This window comes from Chionomys nivalis, chromosome 20 (assembly GCF_950005125.1).
Source record: "Chionomys nivalis chromosome 20, mChiNiv1.1, whole genome shotgun sequence".
In the NCBI taxonomy this organism is placed as follows: Eukaryota; Metazoa; Chordata; class Mammalia; order Rodentia; family Cricetidae; genus Chionomys; species Chionomys nivalis.
Genome location: NC_080105.1, coordinates 47,462,555 through 47,481,540, shown reverse-complemented (window position 1 = coordinate 47,481,540; position 18,986 = coordinate 47,462,555). Strand labels below are relative to the sequence as shown.

Here is an 18,986-nt window from a genome sequence, read left to right as displayed (position 1 = left end):
CCTCCACATGTGCCCTGACACCACCACTACCACTACCACTACTACTACTACTAATAACAATAATGTTTTAAATAATAGGAGTAAAATAGCATATTTAGTATTTGGATACCAAGAGGCTATTCTGCCTTGAAAAGATTATTTTAAAAAAGAAAGGAAGGAAGGAAAGAAAGAAGGAAGGAAGGAAAGAAAGAAGGAAAAAGGCATGCCATGCCACACCGTCTATCTCCCTGAAGAGTCGCCTCCAGCACACACAACTCTATAACACAGTTTGTACGGTTCTGACCATCTCTCAAGTCTTCATCAGCGCTCGCCTTCTCCCCAACTTTCCCAGCATTGAGTTCCCTTCACCGCCCCTTACGGTACTTGGTGTCCCCAGCTGTTGCTGTCCCGGAACAAAGCTCGCTTACTGCAGCTACAATGCTGCCCTTCTCTGAGGTCATCGTGAAACTCGCCACAAACAAGAGGGAATTCTTGGGAGCCACAAGCGCCACATCCCCAACCCCTGGACCCCGCAGGCCCGCGCGGGTCCTCGTCGAGCACCCCCACCCTGCTCGGTGTCCGTCCCTGCCCCGGGTCCCCCGTCCCACGCACTGCGCTGACTCACGCGGCGGCGTCCACGACTGTCGGGGGCGTCTCCCACTCGGGCCCAGGGCCGCGACCCTGGGAGTGCGAGCCGCCCATCACTGCCAGCCCACGGGTGACTTCGGCGGGAGGCGTCGGGAGGAAGGGCCTGACGCGGGGAGGGGCGGGGCCGTAGTCACCTCCCGCCCGCCCTGGCTGCAAGTGAAGCCCGGCGAATCTCACTTCTGCCATCTGCTTTCACCCGAACTCCCCAACTAGCTGGGTGACTTGGGACAAGTTACTGCACCCTTTCCGAGTCCTGCTTTCTTCATCTGTAGAATAAGGGAACGTGTTCACTGCGAAATGTGCACGTTGCCTTTGCCAACCAAAGAATGAAGTCTTTTCCAAATTCATAAGAATAAAAAAAGAAAGAAAACAGACAGGCATAGTGGCACATCCCTTTAAATCCCAGCGCTCAGGAGACAGAGGCAGGTGGATCTCTGTGAGTTCGAGGCCAGTTTGGTCTACACAGTGAGTTCCAGAACAGCCAGAGTTACATACTGAGACGCTGTTTGTTTCTTGTAAGACCTGCTGGCCCAGAATGATCTTGAATTCCTAATCTTTCTACTCCACATCCCAAGTACAGGTATTTTATTGGTATGTGCCAGCAAGTCCAGCTATTTGCTACACACAGACACACAGACACACACAGACACACACAGACACACACACACACTTTTTTTTTTTTTAGGAAACAGAGAGAGACACACACTTTTTTTTTTTTTTTGTGGAAAAACTCTCGCAAAGGTTACAAAGGCTAGCCTTGAAATGTGGAACTGTGGCTTCAGATTTTCAGCAGCCCATGCCCCTTTAGATTGTAACTTTTGTAATGGCTAGAAGATTCTCGGACCCCTGTCTCCTAGCTTTGTGCTTGTGTTCTGGTTTATCAGCGATGACTATGCACTAGTTGAACAAAAGAGGTGGTTGCTGGGCACACAGCACTGGGCCCAGCGTTAACTTTTCTCTTGACTGGAAGCTATAGGAAAATAAAGATGTGTTACATTAACAAGCTCTCTGTTGTGTGTCAACATCTTGACCATCTGTTGATTCGCTACACTGCTTGGGCAGTGTCCCTAATGTCCACAGTGCTGACACATTGAAGCCCTGAGTATGAGGAGTGGGGAAAAAAGATTAACTAAGGAAAGCATAGCAGAGCTGGAACTGGGATTTTTTTGCAAGAAAGACTTCAAGTATCTAGAGAAGCAGAATGCAGCCAGAGACCTATCTTATAAAAAGTTCAGATTATTCACAGGTTGTCTGGAGCAGTGGGATGACCCTGGAGCAACACTGCTACCAGTTCTTCAGGAGTGCTTGGCCCCTCCTCCTGGGAAGGTCTTCTTTCCAAGAGGCCTTCCAAAGGAAATGGGAGGGGTAGGACGGCAGAGGGCAGGAACCAGAAAGTTTCCTTCTCTGGGTAGATAAGACTGTGGGACTGTGGGATGTGGGACATTTCGTTCTTGTTTAGTGCCGGAAGACACGGGGCAGTGTCCCTAAAATGGTTTGAAAGGCAAAGATGGGGCTAAAGGCGGAGCTCAGTATTAGAAGACTTGATTAGTAGGTGTGAAGCTATCCCTGGTTCCCAGCACTGAAGGGGAGGAGGACAACGACCACCATGATGACGATAACAAAGAACAATAAATAGCGAGAGGGACCCTGCTGTGTTGCAGAGACATTGAGACAGGGGTTCTACAAAACAAAGGAAAGTCTGAGGCTTACCCAGCCTCTCTCCCGGTGTTGGGTGGCCACAATGTTGCTTTGTTGTTTCTTTGGCTGCCCTGGCAGCTATAGGAAGGGCTTATGGGGAGTTGGATCTCCAAGGTCATGGGAATGACCACAGTGAAGGGGACATCTTGTCCTCACCTCGTCCTTGGGAAGGAAACTTATCCGAGAGCTCTTCAGAAAGCAGGCCCAAGACAGATTAAGATCCCCGATGCCCCTCAGCCCCCAGGGTACAATCTGTGTTCTCACGGATGCAGAAACAAAACCTGTTTTTCTACTCCAGACATCATTGTGGATTGTCAGATCAGAAGCACACTGTGGAATTATCTGCAATGTCTCTACTCATGTGCCTTTGTTGAGAGTCCTCTCCTTCTTATGCTCCCGTTGAAGACAAAACTAAGAAACAGCAGCAACCCCCAGTTAGACACAGCAGGCAAGCCCAACTCTGTCTCTCTAACAAAGCTTACCTTCAACATGACACCCCGTGCTCCTGCAAATCACATCACATGAGTATCCAGTAGGAGAGGAAGTCCCCTTGAGGAGTATGTGGTGATCTCAGAGAGGCACCATTTCACCTGGCTTGGATATCATTTCTATGTAGATTTTTTAAAAAAAATATTCAAAATTTTATTATTTTATGTGTGTGAGTATTTTGCCTGTGTGTGGACCTTTTTATATGCATGCCTGGTGCCAGAAGAGGGCATCAAATCCCTGGAACTGAAGTCACAGTTGGCTATAAGCTGCCACGTAGGTGCTGGGAATCAAGCCCAGGCCCTGTGGAAGAGCAGCCAGTGCTCTAAACTGCTGAGCTGTGTCTCCAGTCCCTTGCATGTTAATTTATGAAGGATCAATTTGCTTTATATTTTTAGATTCACAGACTATTCTTGAGATCAAGCAGTGTGAGGTGAGGGCTCCAATATCACCATCCTCTTTAAAAACAATTTGTCTATTTAAATCGCTTGGTCTTTCCGTGTGAGATTTAAAATAAGATTGTCAGCTGTATTAAAGTGCTGATTATTCCAAGAACTGACAGTGGCGAACACCGAGGCTCCCAAGGCAGGACCGTCGTATATGACTACCGACTTCGTCTGCCTTCTTTAATGCCCTGTCAAGATGTCATGCTTTAAAACTCCCAACCTATGGGGTTTTTCATTTTACTTCATATTTTATTTATTTATGTGTGTGTCACCGTGTGTATGTATACAAATGTGCATGTGAGAACCCATGGACGAGAAAAAGAGGGTTCTGGGTCTCCTGGAACTGGAGTTATCGGTGGTTGTGAGCCATCTGATGTGGGTGCTGGAAGCCACACTCTGGTCCCCTGGGTGTAGAACTCTCATCTCCTTCTCCAGTGCCATGTCTGCCTGAGGGCTGCCATGCGTCTGCCAGAATGACAATGGACCAAACCTCTGAAATTGTAACATGCCCTGGTTAAACGCTTCCTTTTATAAATGCTTCCATGGTCAGGGTATCTCTTCACATCTATAGTAACCCTAACAAAGACAGAGGCCCAGCCTGACTCAGCTGTCAGTCAGGTAACATGACCATCCCGGGACATCCCAGCAGGAGAAGAGCCGGGGACTATGTCCCTTCTCCACCCTTTCCTCTCTCTGACTTCCTACAGCTGCTTTCATCAGTGAGGTGAACATACAGCTGATGCAAGGCATCCACAGAGGCCAGTATGCTGAGTCCAAAGCACCGTGGGGGAGGCTGGACAGTGGGGGAGCACGGAAGATGAAGACACAAGGAAGGCTGGAGCACCAAGTCCTTCCCAGGATAATCCACGTGTATCACCTTGGCTTGTTGACACAGAGGGGCTCTGGACCCTGCTCTGTGGTCTTAAGCAGTCAATTTCCCCTCCAGGCATCCCGCTCAGTTCCCAGCTCTCATCAGAAGTTGAGAATTTAAAACGGCCATGCAGAGTCCCGCTCTGGTCCATGGGATTCCAGAAGCCACTAAAGGCCTTTGCAGACTAGGCTGGTGTGAGCCTTGAGAGCCGACAGCTGCTTGCTTGCTAAATATATCCAGGCCTTTCTCCCTTACATGACTAGCATCTGCGCTTGCATGGGCAATGGTGGCTGGCTCCTGAGCCATTCCAGGGATGATCATGCTGCGCTCATGTGAGTTATAGGCTGGAGAGCTTATTTCTAAGAGCCCAGGAAACAGAATGAGACGATCATTCATCCGGCATCTGGGTGGGCAGGCAACCAGCACCCTCCCTTGTTCCTGAAGAAGCCTGAGAAGGACCTCAGCAGCTGGCAGCAGCTGGTGCAATGCTCAGGCTGGTGGGCAGGTGGCTGGCAAACCCAGCAGCAAACGGTCAATTGCCAGCAATTATGGAGATGGTAATGATTAGCCAGAAAGACAAACTATGGAAAATTCCAAGGGCCCTAAGCTGGCCAACAAACACACCGAGTCTTCCCTTCCTGCCTTGCCTTGCGACACTCTCTTCTGCATTGGTTTTCAGCTGCTTCTGTCTGCTTTGGTTTCCCTGGGGGCCTCCAAGACTGGAGGACCAGGCTAAGGGAGAAAGTCTCTTCTTTGGTATTTCCAGAACTGAGGGTAAAGAAACATAAAGGTGGTGCCCCCCTCAGTGCCCATCTCATGTGTTTCGGGTAGACTGTAGCAGACTAAATAGCGTTCCTTTCTTTCATCCACCCACTCTCGGTCATCAAACCAGGACCTCCCCCAGTTACTGATGAGTCCCAAATGTGCACTACTGTAGTGTGTGATGGGAGGAGGGAGAGAAGCCGAGGAGACTTATATTCCCAAGTCCTTAAGAACTCTTTCCAGGCTAGAGAGGTGGCTGGGTGGTTCAGAGCACTGGCTGCTCTTGGTACCCACAATGGTGGCTCACAGCCATCTGTAACTGCAGGTCAGGGGATCTGGTACGCTTGACTGTGGCACACAGAATTATGTGCAGGCAAATCACCTGTACACATAAAAACAAACAAAAAAGTTAAAATGATGACCAATGATTTTTAAAAAAATGAAAGACATCTCTTTCCTTACTCCTGATTTCTATTGTTATCATGTTTCTAGCAAAAAAAAAATTGATTATTGCTGTAGACACACTCTAGCATGGGAGGGAGGGAGGTGGAGAGGGAGGGAAGGAAAGAGAAGGGGGGGTTCTGAATGTGTAAGACATAGGGCAGGACTCTGTATTTTGTGGCATGGTGTATTAGTGACTGTTCTGCTGCTAGGATAAAACAGCCCCACCAGGGCAGCTCCTAGAAGAAAGGGTTTGTTTGGGGTCATGGCTTCACAAGGACAAAAGCCCATCATGGTGAGAGGCATGGCAGCGGGAGTGACAGGAGTAGGAAGCTGGGAGTTAACATCTTCAACCACAAGGGAGGCAGAGAGCAAACCAAAAGTGGGCGGGGCAAGACTCTAAACCCCACCTCCCCGCAAGTGCTCAGTTAACAACAAACTTCCTCCCATCTCTGCTTCAAACAGCATCACCAACTGGAGATCACCCATTCAATGCCTGAGCCTATGGGAGATATTCAAACCACGACATACGTTAACCGGGATTCTGGTGTGTGTGTGTATGGCGGGGAGACCATGGAGGTACAGAACCGTTGGGGGTTCACAGGTACAATTAAGAAGGCCACACGTGGTGATGGCACACACCTTTAATCCCAGAACTCAAGAGGCAGAGGCAGGTGGATCTCTATGAGTTCAAGGCCAGCTTGGCCTTCAGAACTATTTTCAGGACAGCCAAGGCTACTCAGAGAAGCCCTGTCTTGAAAGAAAAAGAAGAAGAGGAGGAGGAGGAGGAGGAGGAGGAGGAGGAGAAGGAGGAAGAGAGAGAGAGAAAGAGAGAGAGAGAGAGAGAGAGAGAGAGAGAGAGAGAGAGAGAGAGAGAAAGGAGGAAGAGAAGGAAGGAGAAGGAGGCCATGGATCTCACAGTTATGCCCAGACCAGCTAGCTGCTCCAGGTAGTTTTCTTATTCAGATGCCATGACCCCATGAGTCTCCTGTGAGGTCCCCCTTGGCGCCCTTTAGCCTCTGGCACTTTAGAAGTAGTGTGCCCTCAGCTTTCATGTTCACTGTGCCTCAGATGGATGAAAATGGATTCAAGCAGGTCATCAGGTGGAATTTAGCAGAGCTCTGATGTCTAACAGAAGCATCCGTGCGTTAGGACAGAGTTCGAACCCCAGCTCCAGCACCTACATGCTGTGTGTTGCTGTGCACCTCATTTCTTTCTCAGAACCTTGCAAACTGAGGAAATACATGCCCATCCACCCATCCCCTGGGAGAGTGCACAGAGGTGCCTCACACAGGCCGGGCTCACACAAAGGACCCGGCAAACACTAGCTGTCAATTTCTTCTTCACTGACTTCTAGAAGTTGGTATATCAAGGCATACTAGTTTCTCTCTCTCTCTCTTTTTTTTAAAGATTTATTTAATTATGTATACAGCATTCTACCTGCATGTGTCCCTGAAGGCCAAAAGAAGGCACCAGATCTCATTACAGATGGTTGTGAGCCATCATGTGGTTGCTGGGACTTGAACTCCGAACCTTTGGAAGAATAGTCAGTGCTCTTAACCTCTGAGCCATTTCTCCAGTCCAAGGCATACTAGTTTCAAGAACATTCTAAACTTAATCCAGAACTAGGAGATGCTGATCAACTTGGGTTTTTTTTTTTTTTTGTTTTTTGTTTTTTTTGTTTTTCGAGACAGGGTTTCTCTGTGGTTTTGGAGCCTGTCCTGGAACTAGCTCTGTAGACCAGGCTGGTCTCGAACTCACAGAGATCCGCCTGCCTCTGCCTCCCAAATGCTGGGATTAAAGGCGTGCGCCACCACCGCCCAGCTCAACTTGGGTTCTGAAAACAACAGCCACAAAAGCCCTTCTGTAAATCTTGAGCTGCCTTACTTCTTTAAAATAAGTTACATACAGCACTTGATATTTGATATCTCGGCTCGAAATCCTAAAGTCATTCTCCTAGAATACTAATGGGTTTGCTAATGGCATTTCCTCAATGGGGAACGAAAACGGAAAGAAAACAAACAAGCAAGCACACAAAACAAACAACAACCAAACCCCACACATTTGGATGCACATTGTGGTGTACTGTGTGGCAGAGAAGAGACGTGGACCATGGACCAGCAGGCCAACTGCAAGGCTCAGCTCTCTGTCATTAAACGGTTGTGTCTAGGGCTGAGCATGGAGCTCAGAGGTTAAGTTATTGTCGAGCATGGATGGGGCCCTGTGTTCCATCCTCAGTGCGCTCTCTCTCTCTCTCTCTCTCTCTCTCTCTCTCTCTCTCTCTCTCTCTCTCTCCCTTTCTCTCTCTCTCTCTCTCTCTCTCTCTCTCTCTCTCACACACACACACACACACACACACCACACGGACGGACGGACGGACGGACGGACGGACGGACAGACAGGGGACCCTCTGTACCATTTTGTAATAGATATTTAGCAGGATGCAGCATTGCTGGCTCCTGCAATCCTAGCACTCCAAAGACTACCATACGGGACCGCAACGAAAAACAAACAAACAAAACAAAAAAGACCCCGACTCCATGCATGCACAGAGCACGCTTCCTTTCATAGAACATTCTGTCTCGGCCCTGTGACCCGCTCAGCTCAGATTCCTCTCAGAATCACCCATTACAAAAACACAAAGAGCCCCTGCTACTTCAGTCTCTTACCTCTGTAAAAGGAACCTTCAAAAGCATTCAATGCCTTGAGGCCCAGACTCGGCAGGATGGGGCTCCAATTGCACACACAGGCTGAGTGTGCTTGGACCAGATATATGAGGTCTGTCCCTCCCTGTAGATGCCTCTCAGGGCTTCAGTGAGGACCACATGAACTGTGTGACTACAAGTCCGTGAACCAGGGTTTCCAGAGCAACCATGTGCAGTCCAGGCAGATCACCATGCACCCCCGGTTTAAACCGTTAAAACGTCCTTTCAAACTAGACCCTTACCTTCCAGCCAGATAAAGATGCAGCTCCTGGGCTGGAACTTAAAAGATGAGGTCATCGCGGCCCCAGATGCCTCGGCCTCCATGTTGAACTCCTCCTCCCCAAAGGGGACCCCAACATTACAAAGAGCAATGTCCCTGCATCATCCAGGAGATGCAATTGCGTATGAGGTGGGAAGCTGGGGTAAATGGCTAGCTCTAGTCACACTCTGCTGGCTAGTGAACTAGGGTCGAGGCACTCGGGACACTCCCTACAGAGCCCAGGCCTCTGCATGGGGTGGGGTGTGTGTGCGTGGCTACACAGGAACCCCGCACAGGAACCCTTGCACAGGAACCCTCATACTGCAACACCCAGAAAGAACACATCTGCATTGTCCACCTGCTTTATAGTAAAACCTGGCTGGAACCCAGATTTGAAGCCCTGCCTTCTGAACCTACGTGGCTCACATCCCTCCTCTGTCATTTACTGAGCCACGAGCCTGATCGTCATCTGTAGAACAGAAAGGATGATGACAGTGTCTGCCACCTTTCGCCTGTCTCCTGGCATATGGCAGATGCCCAACAAGAGTCAGCTGGTACTTCTTCATAGCCAACTGGTAAGTTCTGACGATTTAGTCCAGTTCCCTTCCTCATGTAGTGAGCCTGTCAGAGAATAAGGCAAGGAGATGTGTGGCTAAGGGGCAAAATGTGTCATTAAGAGAAGAAAGCCGTAGGACTCCCGAGAAGGGCTCCATCACAACGACTTCTCCATCGACTTCCTCAGCTTCGGGGTGTGTGTGGGGGGGGAGACACCCTGAATTCGCTAGGCCAGTTCAGCGTCAGCAGCAATGGCCAAGACTATAGAGCCACGGTTTGCTGAATGTCACCACCAAGGGCCAAGGCTACATGCAGGCATCTGATTGGACCACAGACCCTTCACATCCCACCTGTCCACAGACACAGCCCTGGCGCTACACCCCGGTACCTGGAGGGACCACTGCATCAGGGCACGCTGAGCCGGGACCACGCGAGGGAGGAAAATGAGCCAGAAACACACAAGGTCCAAGCCCTGGTTCATTAGGGCCCTTTCTAACCTTAATCGCTTCTCTGAATCTACTTCCAGCTGACCCTATTTACCGACATTCTTTGCCAAGTTGGGCCAGGGGGCAAGGAGTCAGAAGAGAGAACCTCAGTTTACAGAACTTCCTTCCTAGAATTCGGCCATTCACACTATCCATTCAAGCATTTTGAAACGTCGCCACCTCCCCCAGGTGGCCTTCTAACCACCCTCTTCACGGAAACATCCCCGAGCAAAGCTGGAGGACCCACCCCTGGTTGGCAAAGGAGGATTGAAAAGCAGCCATCCTACCTGTCCGCGGCGCCCGCCTCATCCCACCTGCTGCGAGGACTGGCAGCTGCCAGCGCCTCCCTCCACCACCAGCCCCTGGGCACAGGGGAGAGGATGTTTTGTAACTCTTGGCTGGAACTTCCAGGGGCTGAACAGGAGACGTCCTCAGGGACGCGGAGCTCAAGGAGTAATCGCGGGTCTTCCTGGAAGCTATCTCAAATTCGCTACTTCCCTCTCTCTCCCCTCCCTTCCCGGTCAACCCCTCTACTCTTTCCCTCCCTGCTACCCCCCCCCACCCGCCCGCCTTCTCCTTGGCCCTCTTTACTCCGTCATGTACTGAAAACTTTTTCCTCTTGGGTACACTTGGCTCCAGAACACTCTTCTTGTGTGAGACTCTCTCATGTTACAAAATTTAGTTAAACAAAACAAAACACCCAGAGGTTTTTTTTTTTTTCCCTTCTGAACTTTGTACTGGGAACATTTTTTGATATTTTTTTTCTTCCCTGATCCTTTGGATTCCAAGAAAATGCACGCCCACATCCCTCTTACTGGTCCCAGTCCCCTTATTTCTTTCCGGTGGAAAAACAACAGCTGGCAGGGGACAGCCCTTTAACTCGGAGCCTCCAGCTGAGCCGGTTCCTATCGGTGCGGCCACCCGGTAGCTGTGTGGAGCACAATAAAAGATCGGGGTACCTAAGGAGGGTCTTCAGGGGCAGAACCTGTTACCCTTCCCAACTTACTGTCTCCGCTGGCCCCCAGGGATGAGACCAGCGGTGGCCCGGGATGAGGTGTCCGTCAGAAGATCCGGGTGTTGGTAACCTTTATTTAGCCTTTCTGTGAATGGTCACACTCAACCACAAACTGGGAACTGTTAGAACACTTGACCCCCACAGTGTTGACTAGGGGTGCACATGCAGTCAGGAAACGGAATATCTTGAGCAGGACACATTCCCAATTCCCTGAACCATCTCTCCAGCCCCAAGCAGAATGCTCTCCGTCTACAGAAGATGAGCTGTGACTGAATTTTTTTTTTTTTTGTTTTTTTTTTTTGTTTTTCGAGACAGGGTTTCTCTGTGGCTTGGGAGCCTGTCCTGGAACTACTCTGTAGACCAGGCTGGTCTCGAACTCACAGAGATCCGCCTGCCTCTGCCTCCCGAGTGCTGGGATTAAAGGCGCGCGCCGCCATCGCCTGGCTGTGGCTGAATATTTTGCAATAATACTTGTTGGTATTAAGACTGTTGGGGATCAGAGCCTTTGAAAAAAAAATTTTTTTCAACCAATGTATTCTGATCATATCTTTCCTTTCCCCAAGTTTCTCCAAATGCCCCCCACCCAGCTCTATATTCACTTTCGTCTCTTTAAAAAACACACAAAAATAAGGTTGGGTGGTGGTGGCGCATGCCTTTAATCCCAGCACTAGGAAGGCATAGGCTGGAGGATCTCTGTGAGTTTGAGGCCAGCCTGGTCTACAAGAGCTAGTTCCAGGAGAGGCTCCAAAGCTACAGAGAAACCCTGTCTCGAAAAACCAAAAAAATAAATTTAAAAAAATAGAAAAATAAATAAACACACAAAAATAAACAAACGAAACACAAGAAACACATACAAAGCTCCTCCCCCCAAAAAAAACACAAAAACAAAACTAAAATATACAAGCAAAAGACCAATACGACAAAAATACCCGGTAGAGTTTGAGGTTTGCTATGCTCAGGATACTGCGTTCTGATACAGTATCTCAGTTGACTTCCTGTCGCCTGCAAGATGTAGGACTCTCAGCTGTTCTTCCAGCACCACGTCTGCCTGCACGCTGCCATGTTCCCCACCATGATGCTAATGGTCCAAACCTCTGAAACTGCAAGCTGCCACCTTAATTAAATGTTTTCCTTTGTAAGAGTTGCCATGGTCTTGGTGTCTCTTCACAGCAATAAAAACCTTAACTAAGACACCCAGGCAAAGCAAAAAGAGACAAAAAGTCTACAGAAACCCAGTGAGATCGTTTTGTGTTAGCCAACTACTCCCAGGCATGCGGCTTACCCTGGAGAATGGCTAATATACCCAGTGAGAGACTCCACTGAAGTAGACTCATTTTCCCTGTGTCAACAGGTTTCAATGGCAGATAGCTTCCTGCTTAGAGATGAGGGCGTGTGCCCACTTCTCCTTCTCAGCCCTGGGACCCCATCTGGCTTGAGTCTGTGCAGGCCCTATGCCTGCTGCCACGGTCTCTGTGAGTTCATATGGGCATCTGTTCCGTTGGGTCTGGCTGAAGCATTTCTTTTTTAAAATTCATGTTATTCATGATACCTGTTTAGTCCAGCAACTCGCTCTGTTGTTCTGTGTGAGGATTACAAATATCATCTATCCATTCATTCCAGCTAATAAATATTTATGAGTGTCAGCGTGCCTCGCACTGGGCCAGAAGATGAAGGAATGCCCAAGGGATGTCTGTAATCTAGTCGGCAGAGAAATAAACACACTTGTATCGTTCAACCAACTGCTCCAACCCCTAGGTATACAGAGCTGAGAGAGACAGATTTGTCAGCCATCATTATCACAAGCAATTCTGAAACATTTTTATCTCTCTGAAAGAAATCTTTTATCAATTCCCAAAGCCCCAACTTCAATACACACACATACACACACACACACACACACACAGATCCAGCATCCACTAAGGTACTTCCTGTCTCTACAGTTTTGCCTATTGTGGATAGTTCATATTAACAATATCACATGTGTTCTTTCGTGACTGACTTTCTTCATTTTGCAAGAATTTATTGCAAGCTCAGAGGTCATCTACGATTAAACATCATATATCAATACTTCATTTCTTTTGTAGCCCTGCTTGTCCTGGAGCTCGCTCTGTAGACAGCCTGCCTCTGCCTCCACAGTGCTGGGATCAGAGGTGCACACTACCGTTCGTGGCTACTTCCTTTCTTTTTATGGCATAACTTCCTGAATATACTAATAACCATTCAACTGTATAATCACAATGGGTGAATTTATGTTCTGTGAGCTACATGAAAGAAAAGCCGTTTCAGAAACAAAATGTGAGTAGGCCTGGTGGTTTACACCTGCAACCAGGACTTGGAAGTGAGGCAGGAAGATGGAGATAGACAGTAGCAAGATCCTGTCTCAAATAAAGAAACGAGCGGACCAACACCCTCCATGCCTGAAAAGAGAGCCGTACCTACCCATCCCGTGACTCACCCTGACGCCCAAGGGGCTGTTTTCTTGTGTACTTTCTTATTTTCTTAGCTGATTCATCCTGAGGTGCATTTTGAGACATTCAAGACGTTGTCTGAGAAAACAGAAGATTCACGGGAGACTCATGGGAAGAAGCCACTCATAGAACAGCTCCTCTGTGGGCCATGTTCTCATTCCCGGAAGGGCTTTCCTCTCTGAGGAAATGAGATTCCCAGGCTCACTTCATTCTGCTCCCTACGAAAACACACAAACCAGGTGTGGTGGTGCGCATTGTCATCCCAGCACTCGAGAGGCTGAGGCAGGAGGGTCAAAGTTCAAGGCCAGCCTAGGCTATAGAGTAAGTTCGGGACCCACGTAGGCTACACGAGAACCTATCTCAACACATAAGCGAACAAGCAAATAAACAACTAGCACATTTTAAAGGATTTTAAAAGTAAAATCACAGAGACTTAGACCCTTAATCATCACTGAACTAATATTTAAGGCAGGGGCGAAGTTATTGCCTGAAGCAAATCAAATAAATTATTTCTAATTTTTACTGTTTAGACATGAGCAAGCTCTAGCTTTATTCTGGGATACTTGTGAGGTTTCTGGCAGAGGAGCCAGCCTGTGAACACTGGCATAGGCCACTCAGGGCTTCATTAGCATACGCAGGTGATGTAGAGCACGCAAGGGGAGGGGACCACGATGTGCCAGTCAGCGGAGAACAGGGGCCTCCTTGGTATGCAGGGGCCATTCGCTGCCAAACCATTCCAAGAAAAAGAATATGTTTTGAAAGACTTAATTTTATTTACGAATGTACGTGAGTTTGTATGAATGTACGCCGTGTGAGTGCATGTCTGTGGAGACCAGAAGAGCGCATCGATCCTCTGGAGCTGGGTGTTGGAAACCAAACCTAAGTCGTCTGGAAGAGAGCCTTAAGTGCTCTTAAACGCCGAGCCTCTCTCCATTTAGAAACCATGTTCTGGGGCCAGTGAGATGGCTCAGACAATAAAAGTGCTTGCTGCCGAGTCCCAGTTCAATCCCCAGAACCTGCATTAGTGTCCAGGACCCACATGGTGAGGGATAGAACTGACACCCACAGATTATCCTCTGACCTCCACATATATATACACTACAGCACGCTCGCATGTTGTAGATAGAGTTCTGGTGTCTTAGTTAAGGTCACTATTGCTCTGATGAAACAGCATGACCGAAAGCAACTTGGGAAGGAAAGGGCTTATCTCATTCCCAGTTCCATACAGCAGAACATCACGAAAAGCAATGGGGGCAGGAACTCAAGCAGGGCAGGAGCTGATGCAGAGGGCATGGAGGGGTGCTGCTTACTGGCTTGCTCCTCGCGTCTTGTTCAGCCTGCTTTCTTATAGAACCCAGGGGGAGCAGCCAGGGATGGCCCCACCCACAGTGGGCTGGGCCCTCCTGCCCTACAGGCTTGCCTACAGTCTACTTTCATGGAGGTCTTTTCTCAGTTGGGGTTCCCTCCTCTCTGATGACTCTAGGCTGTGTCAAGTGGGCATAAAATTAGCCAGCACATTGGGAACTGGTGAAGGCTGCTTTTCCAATATATTGATTTTGTATTCTACAACTTTATTGTAGTGTTTATGAGGTCATGGAGTTTTCTGGTAGATGCTATAGTGCCTTAGTAAAGGATTGTGTCATCTGCAAATAGGCATCGTTTTCATCCCTTCTTATTGTTATGAGTCTGCCTTTCTCTCCCCTAATCGACACTTGCTAAGACTTCAGGCACTCTGTAAAGCAGTAGGCATTCATCCCTCATTCTTTTTTACAATTATTTATTAATGTATACAGTGTTCTGTCTGCATGTATGCCTGCAGGCCAGAAGAGGGCACCAGATCTCATTACAGATGGCTGTGAGTCACCATGTAGTTACTGGGAATTGAACTCAGGACCTCTGGAAGAGCAGCCAGTGCTCTTAACCTCTGAGCCATCTCTCCAGCCCCCATGCCTCATTCTTGATGTGTACAGAAAATGCTGTCTGCCTCCATTTAATTCAGTGTTGGCTATAGATTTGTTATATATCTCCTTTATGATTTTGAGGCTTGTTACATCTCTTCCTTTATCCTGAGGGCATGTTGAACTTTGTCAAATGCCTTTTACAGCATCAATTGAAACACCTGTGTAGTTTATGCCTTTCAGTTTAATTATATGGTGAACTTATTGATTTACATATGTTGAACCAACCTTGCTTTTCTGTGATGAAGCCCACTTGATCATACTGTGTGACTTTAATGTGTTCCTGAGTTCAGTTTACAAGCCTTTTGCTGAGAATTTTTGCAACTGTGTTCATCTAACAAATCGCTCTATAGTTTTCTGTTATCTTTTCTGTTTTTCTTCTCTATCTTTCTGTCTTTACACAGTTTGGATATCATAAAAATTCAGACTTTGCAGAGTGATTTTGACAGGGTTCCTTCACTTTCTAGTCCGTGGAACAGGTTAGGAAGAACTGGTCTCAGGTCTTCTGTGGAGGTGCGACAGGACTGAGCCACGGATCTGATGGGTCTGGGCTTTTCTTTGAAGGAGGCTTTGGCTGCAGAGCCCAACTCTTTATGCGTCATGAATCTGCTTATTTCAGTGTATCATGGGTGGGAGAGATGGCTCAGTGGTTAAGAGCACTGGCTGGTCTTCCAGAGGTCCTAAGTTCAATTCCCAGCAACCACATGGTGGCTCACAACAATCTGATGCCCTCTTCTGGCATAAAAGTATGCACATAGATAGAGCCATCATGCATTGTAAATAAATCCTTGTAAAAAGATTCATTGCAGCCGGGCCGTGGTGGCGCACGCCTTTAATCCCAGCACTCGGGAGGCAGAGGCAGGCGGATCTCTGTGAGTTCGAGGCCAGCCTGGTCTACAAGAGCTAGTTCCAGGACAGGAACCAAAAAAGCTACAGAGAAACCCTGTCTCGAAAAAAAAAAAAAAAAAGATTCATCGCATCATAATGAGTCTGGGTTTCATTTTGGTGAACAATACACATTTAGAGGGCTGGAGAGATGGCTCAGAGGTTAAGAGCACTGACTGCTCTTCCAAAGGTCCTGAGTTCAATTCCCAGCAACCACATGGTGGCTCACAACCATCTGTAATGAGATCTGGCGCCCTCTTCTGGCCTTCGGGCATACATGAAGGCTGAACGCTGTGTACATAATAAATAAATCTTTAAAAAAAATGCACATTTAGAAATTCTCCTATGTTCTGTATTTCATTGGAGTCCGTTGTAATGATACCCTTTGACCTCTAATTTTGTTGTGTCTTTTCCCTCCGTTTCCCCAATCCCTCTCTTGTGCCTGCTTGGATAACTGGGAAATGGTGAAACTGGCACTTTATAGAGACTTTATAGAGTGTATGGCCAGGAGTTTCGTTACTAGTGTTGATGTTATAGTTGATTCGATTATTAACATCTCACGGCACAGATGATATAGGAGTTAGTGGCTCCATTCTGGCCTTGAAATATCAGTTGTACAGAAAGGAACAATAAGTAATTCAGCTGCCCTTCTTTCTGAGTCCTTCGATAGGACGGCGCATTCTTGCTTCCGGGTGGACAGATGTAATTCTCAAGTTGTCCAGTAGATGGAGGCATTGTCGTTTCAGAAGAAACTTCCAGCTTTCTTACTTTCCTTTGCCACTGAGGACCACAGCCAAGGGCCCTGTCTTCGACTTCAGGCGCCAGGCATGTAGGCCAGAATAATGCTGTCGAAACATAGGCCTCTGACTTAGCCAGGCTTCTCACCTAAGAAAAATAACCTTAGGCTCCTAACTTCATCTCACTAGACCCCCTCATGGACAGGGTCCAAAAACTGAGGACTCTGAGTTCTGAACACCTTGATTCTGCTAAGTGGAGCAGACCCGTAATCCCAGCATTTGTGAGACAAAGGCAAGAGGATCCAGGACTTAAGGCCAGCCTTGGAAACATTCTGTTTAAGACCCGCTTGAGCTACTACATGAGACCTGTAATACCACACACGCATGTGCGCACACACACACACACACACACACACGCAGACACACACACGCATGCACGAATGCACAGACACACGGTGGAAGTGGGAATGTGGAAGCATTCATTGACTCATTGGACAGTTGGATCGGCCTTGACCTACCTAAGTTCTACAAGGGGCTACTGAGTGCTAATATCCCTACATGGCACAGCAAAAAGGCTCTGTCCATTTGACCACAGGGGCTTCCCTACTCCAGAGGAGGTTCAGCCTCTCAAAAAGTATATGTATTGTGTGTCTTCTTTTCAAAATCTGAGCACATCTTGCCACTGGGTAGGAGCAGCTGGGTGGAGATGGCGTGAAGGGGGCTTTAAGGATGAGGAGGGTAAGGGCTGAACACAATGTTGGCCTTCTATGGCTCTTCTGTCCCCAATCCACGGTAGCGGGAACCTGCAAAGTTGGAGGAAAACCCCAGAAGGACACAAAGCAGAGTCCCTGTGGACACACTCACACGACACTCAACTCTCCAACTATAGAAATCACCTTGTATGTCTCAGGTACATTGAGGTTAATGACCTTGGAACTTTCTGCAGAGCCTTTTCCACACTTATGGGAGAAACTGGGGGGGGGGTTATTGCTCAGGCTGGTAGGGGGCCAGCAATGTACCAGGTGAAGCAAAAGAAAGATCCAGAAGCAGCTGTAGAAGGCCTTGCAGAAAGGAAATAGGAAGGCCCGGCTCCCACACAGCCCAAGCTGTGGCTTCCCCATTCATTTCTAAAGTTCTAATATGATCTTTGATTCTCACTCCGGATGGATCCCTTATTTGAAACTTTTGTTCAGGAGGGATGTCTGGGAGGCAGGGAGTAGTTATGATTCGGATGCAGCCCTCATTTGGGGCATTACTTGACAAATAACAGGAGGCCCTGGGGCTCTGAGGCCCATCTGAGGTCTGCTTCAGTAGAGGACAGGAGACTGTCCTTGGCTCCGCCCACCTCAGCCTCCTGGCTCCCTCCCAACCCTTGCCAGAGTCAGAACCAAGGTCTTGTGACTTTTCAAATGTCCCAGATTCTACTGCTTGCTTCTTTGTCTTTGCACATGGTTCCTGGGACCACCATTGCCTCTGGCTTCCTTCTGGCCTGGTTAGTTCCTATCAGTCCCTCTGTACAGCCCAGGGCTGATTGGCGCTTGACGTCTGCCCTCCCCAGACATTTCTGTCTCTGTTGAGTCATCCCAGGTAACCCTGTGAACATGTCTGTCGCAGCAACAAGCTCAAGGTGGGAGCTGTCACGTCAATTTTTCCATCTCACCCCCACCGCATCCAGACCGCAGGCTTCACTGACACGGCCTTAGCTACCCGGGCCACTACGAGGTTCTTATCAAAGCTGGTGGGCTGGATGATTGGTGGAGGGCAGATCAATATGACTTACACTTAGGAAAGAACTCTGACCTCTGGGAGGCTGGAGCAGGCTCTGCCCATTAGGAAATGACCTAAGTCTACCCCTGCCTCTGAAGTCATTTAAACCTCCCCACTGTCATGTGCTCGCCCGGCTGACCCGTTTCTTTACCCTGGGGCCAGAGGCTGTACTTCTGGGAAGCACACTTGAAGTCTCAGCCTAGAGGCCAGCTCACGTCTGTCAACAGCCAGCTGTGTGGCCATCCAATGTCACAATGAAGTCTAAATCCCTACTTCATTAGGGCAGCTAAGAAGCCAAGCAGCTGGATTCTTGAGTTCTTTTTTTCTTTCTTTCTCTTCTTTTTTTTTTTTTCTTTTTCCGGTCCTTGTGTGTGTTGGGTTAGTGCTCTACCACTGAGCCATAGCCCCAGCCCTGAGACTCACTGTTCTGATATCCTACGGATTTGAGTACTCGGAGCTGAGTCCACGGAACACACAGTGACATCTCCACAACCTTGCTCATTTCTGAAACAGGACCTGCAGAGAGATGGGGACCATGGGATGACATAAGGACACAGCAGTGCGATTTGGCAGCTGGAGGACGGTCAGAGAGAAGATGTCTACTGACCGAAACCTTTTCAGCCCTCAGCAAGTCCTTCTGGAAGCACGAGGCATGTAGCTCAGTGGATAAAGAGATCCTGAGTTTGATTGCCAGCATTGAGCATGTGGAAGGGAGAGAGGAGGGAGAGAGGGAGGGAGAGAAGGGGGGAGGGAAGGCGAGGGGAGGATTCATTTAGAAAATTCAGATCCTCATAATCCCACTATGTTACCTTATGACTGGG

The 18,986-nt window shown here is 48.3% G+C and overlaps 1 protein-coding gene across 2 annotated transcripts in view; it reads right to left on the bottom strand.

Moving 5' to 3' along the window:
- Window positions 1-9,849, bottom strand: part of Tacc1 (transforming acidic coiled-coil containing protein 1) — a 99,875-nt gene extending 90,026 nt beyond the window's left edge. The window contains exon 1 of one of the 2 annotated variants that reach the window (XM_057752141.1): window positions 9,623-9,849. In XM_057752141.1, the coding sequence (XP_057608124.1) occupies window positions 9,623-9,644 (22 nt within the window). In that variant the 5' untranslated portion in view covers window positions 9,645-9,849. Of the gene's footprint in view, window positions 1-604; window positions 705-9,622 lie in introns of those variants that run through there. The other variant, XM_057752143.1, reaches the window with a different exon arrangement.
- Between the last annotated feature and the right edge of the window lie 9,137 nt (window positions 9,850-18,986).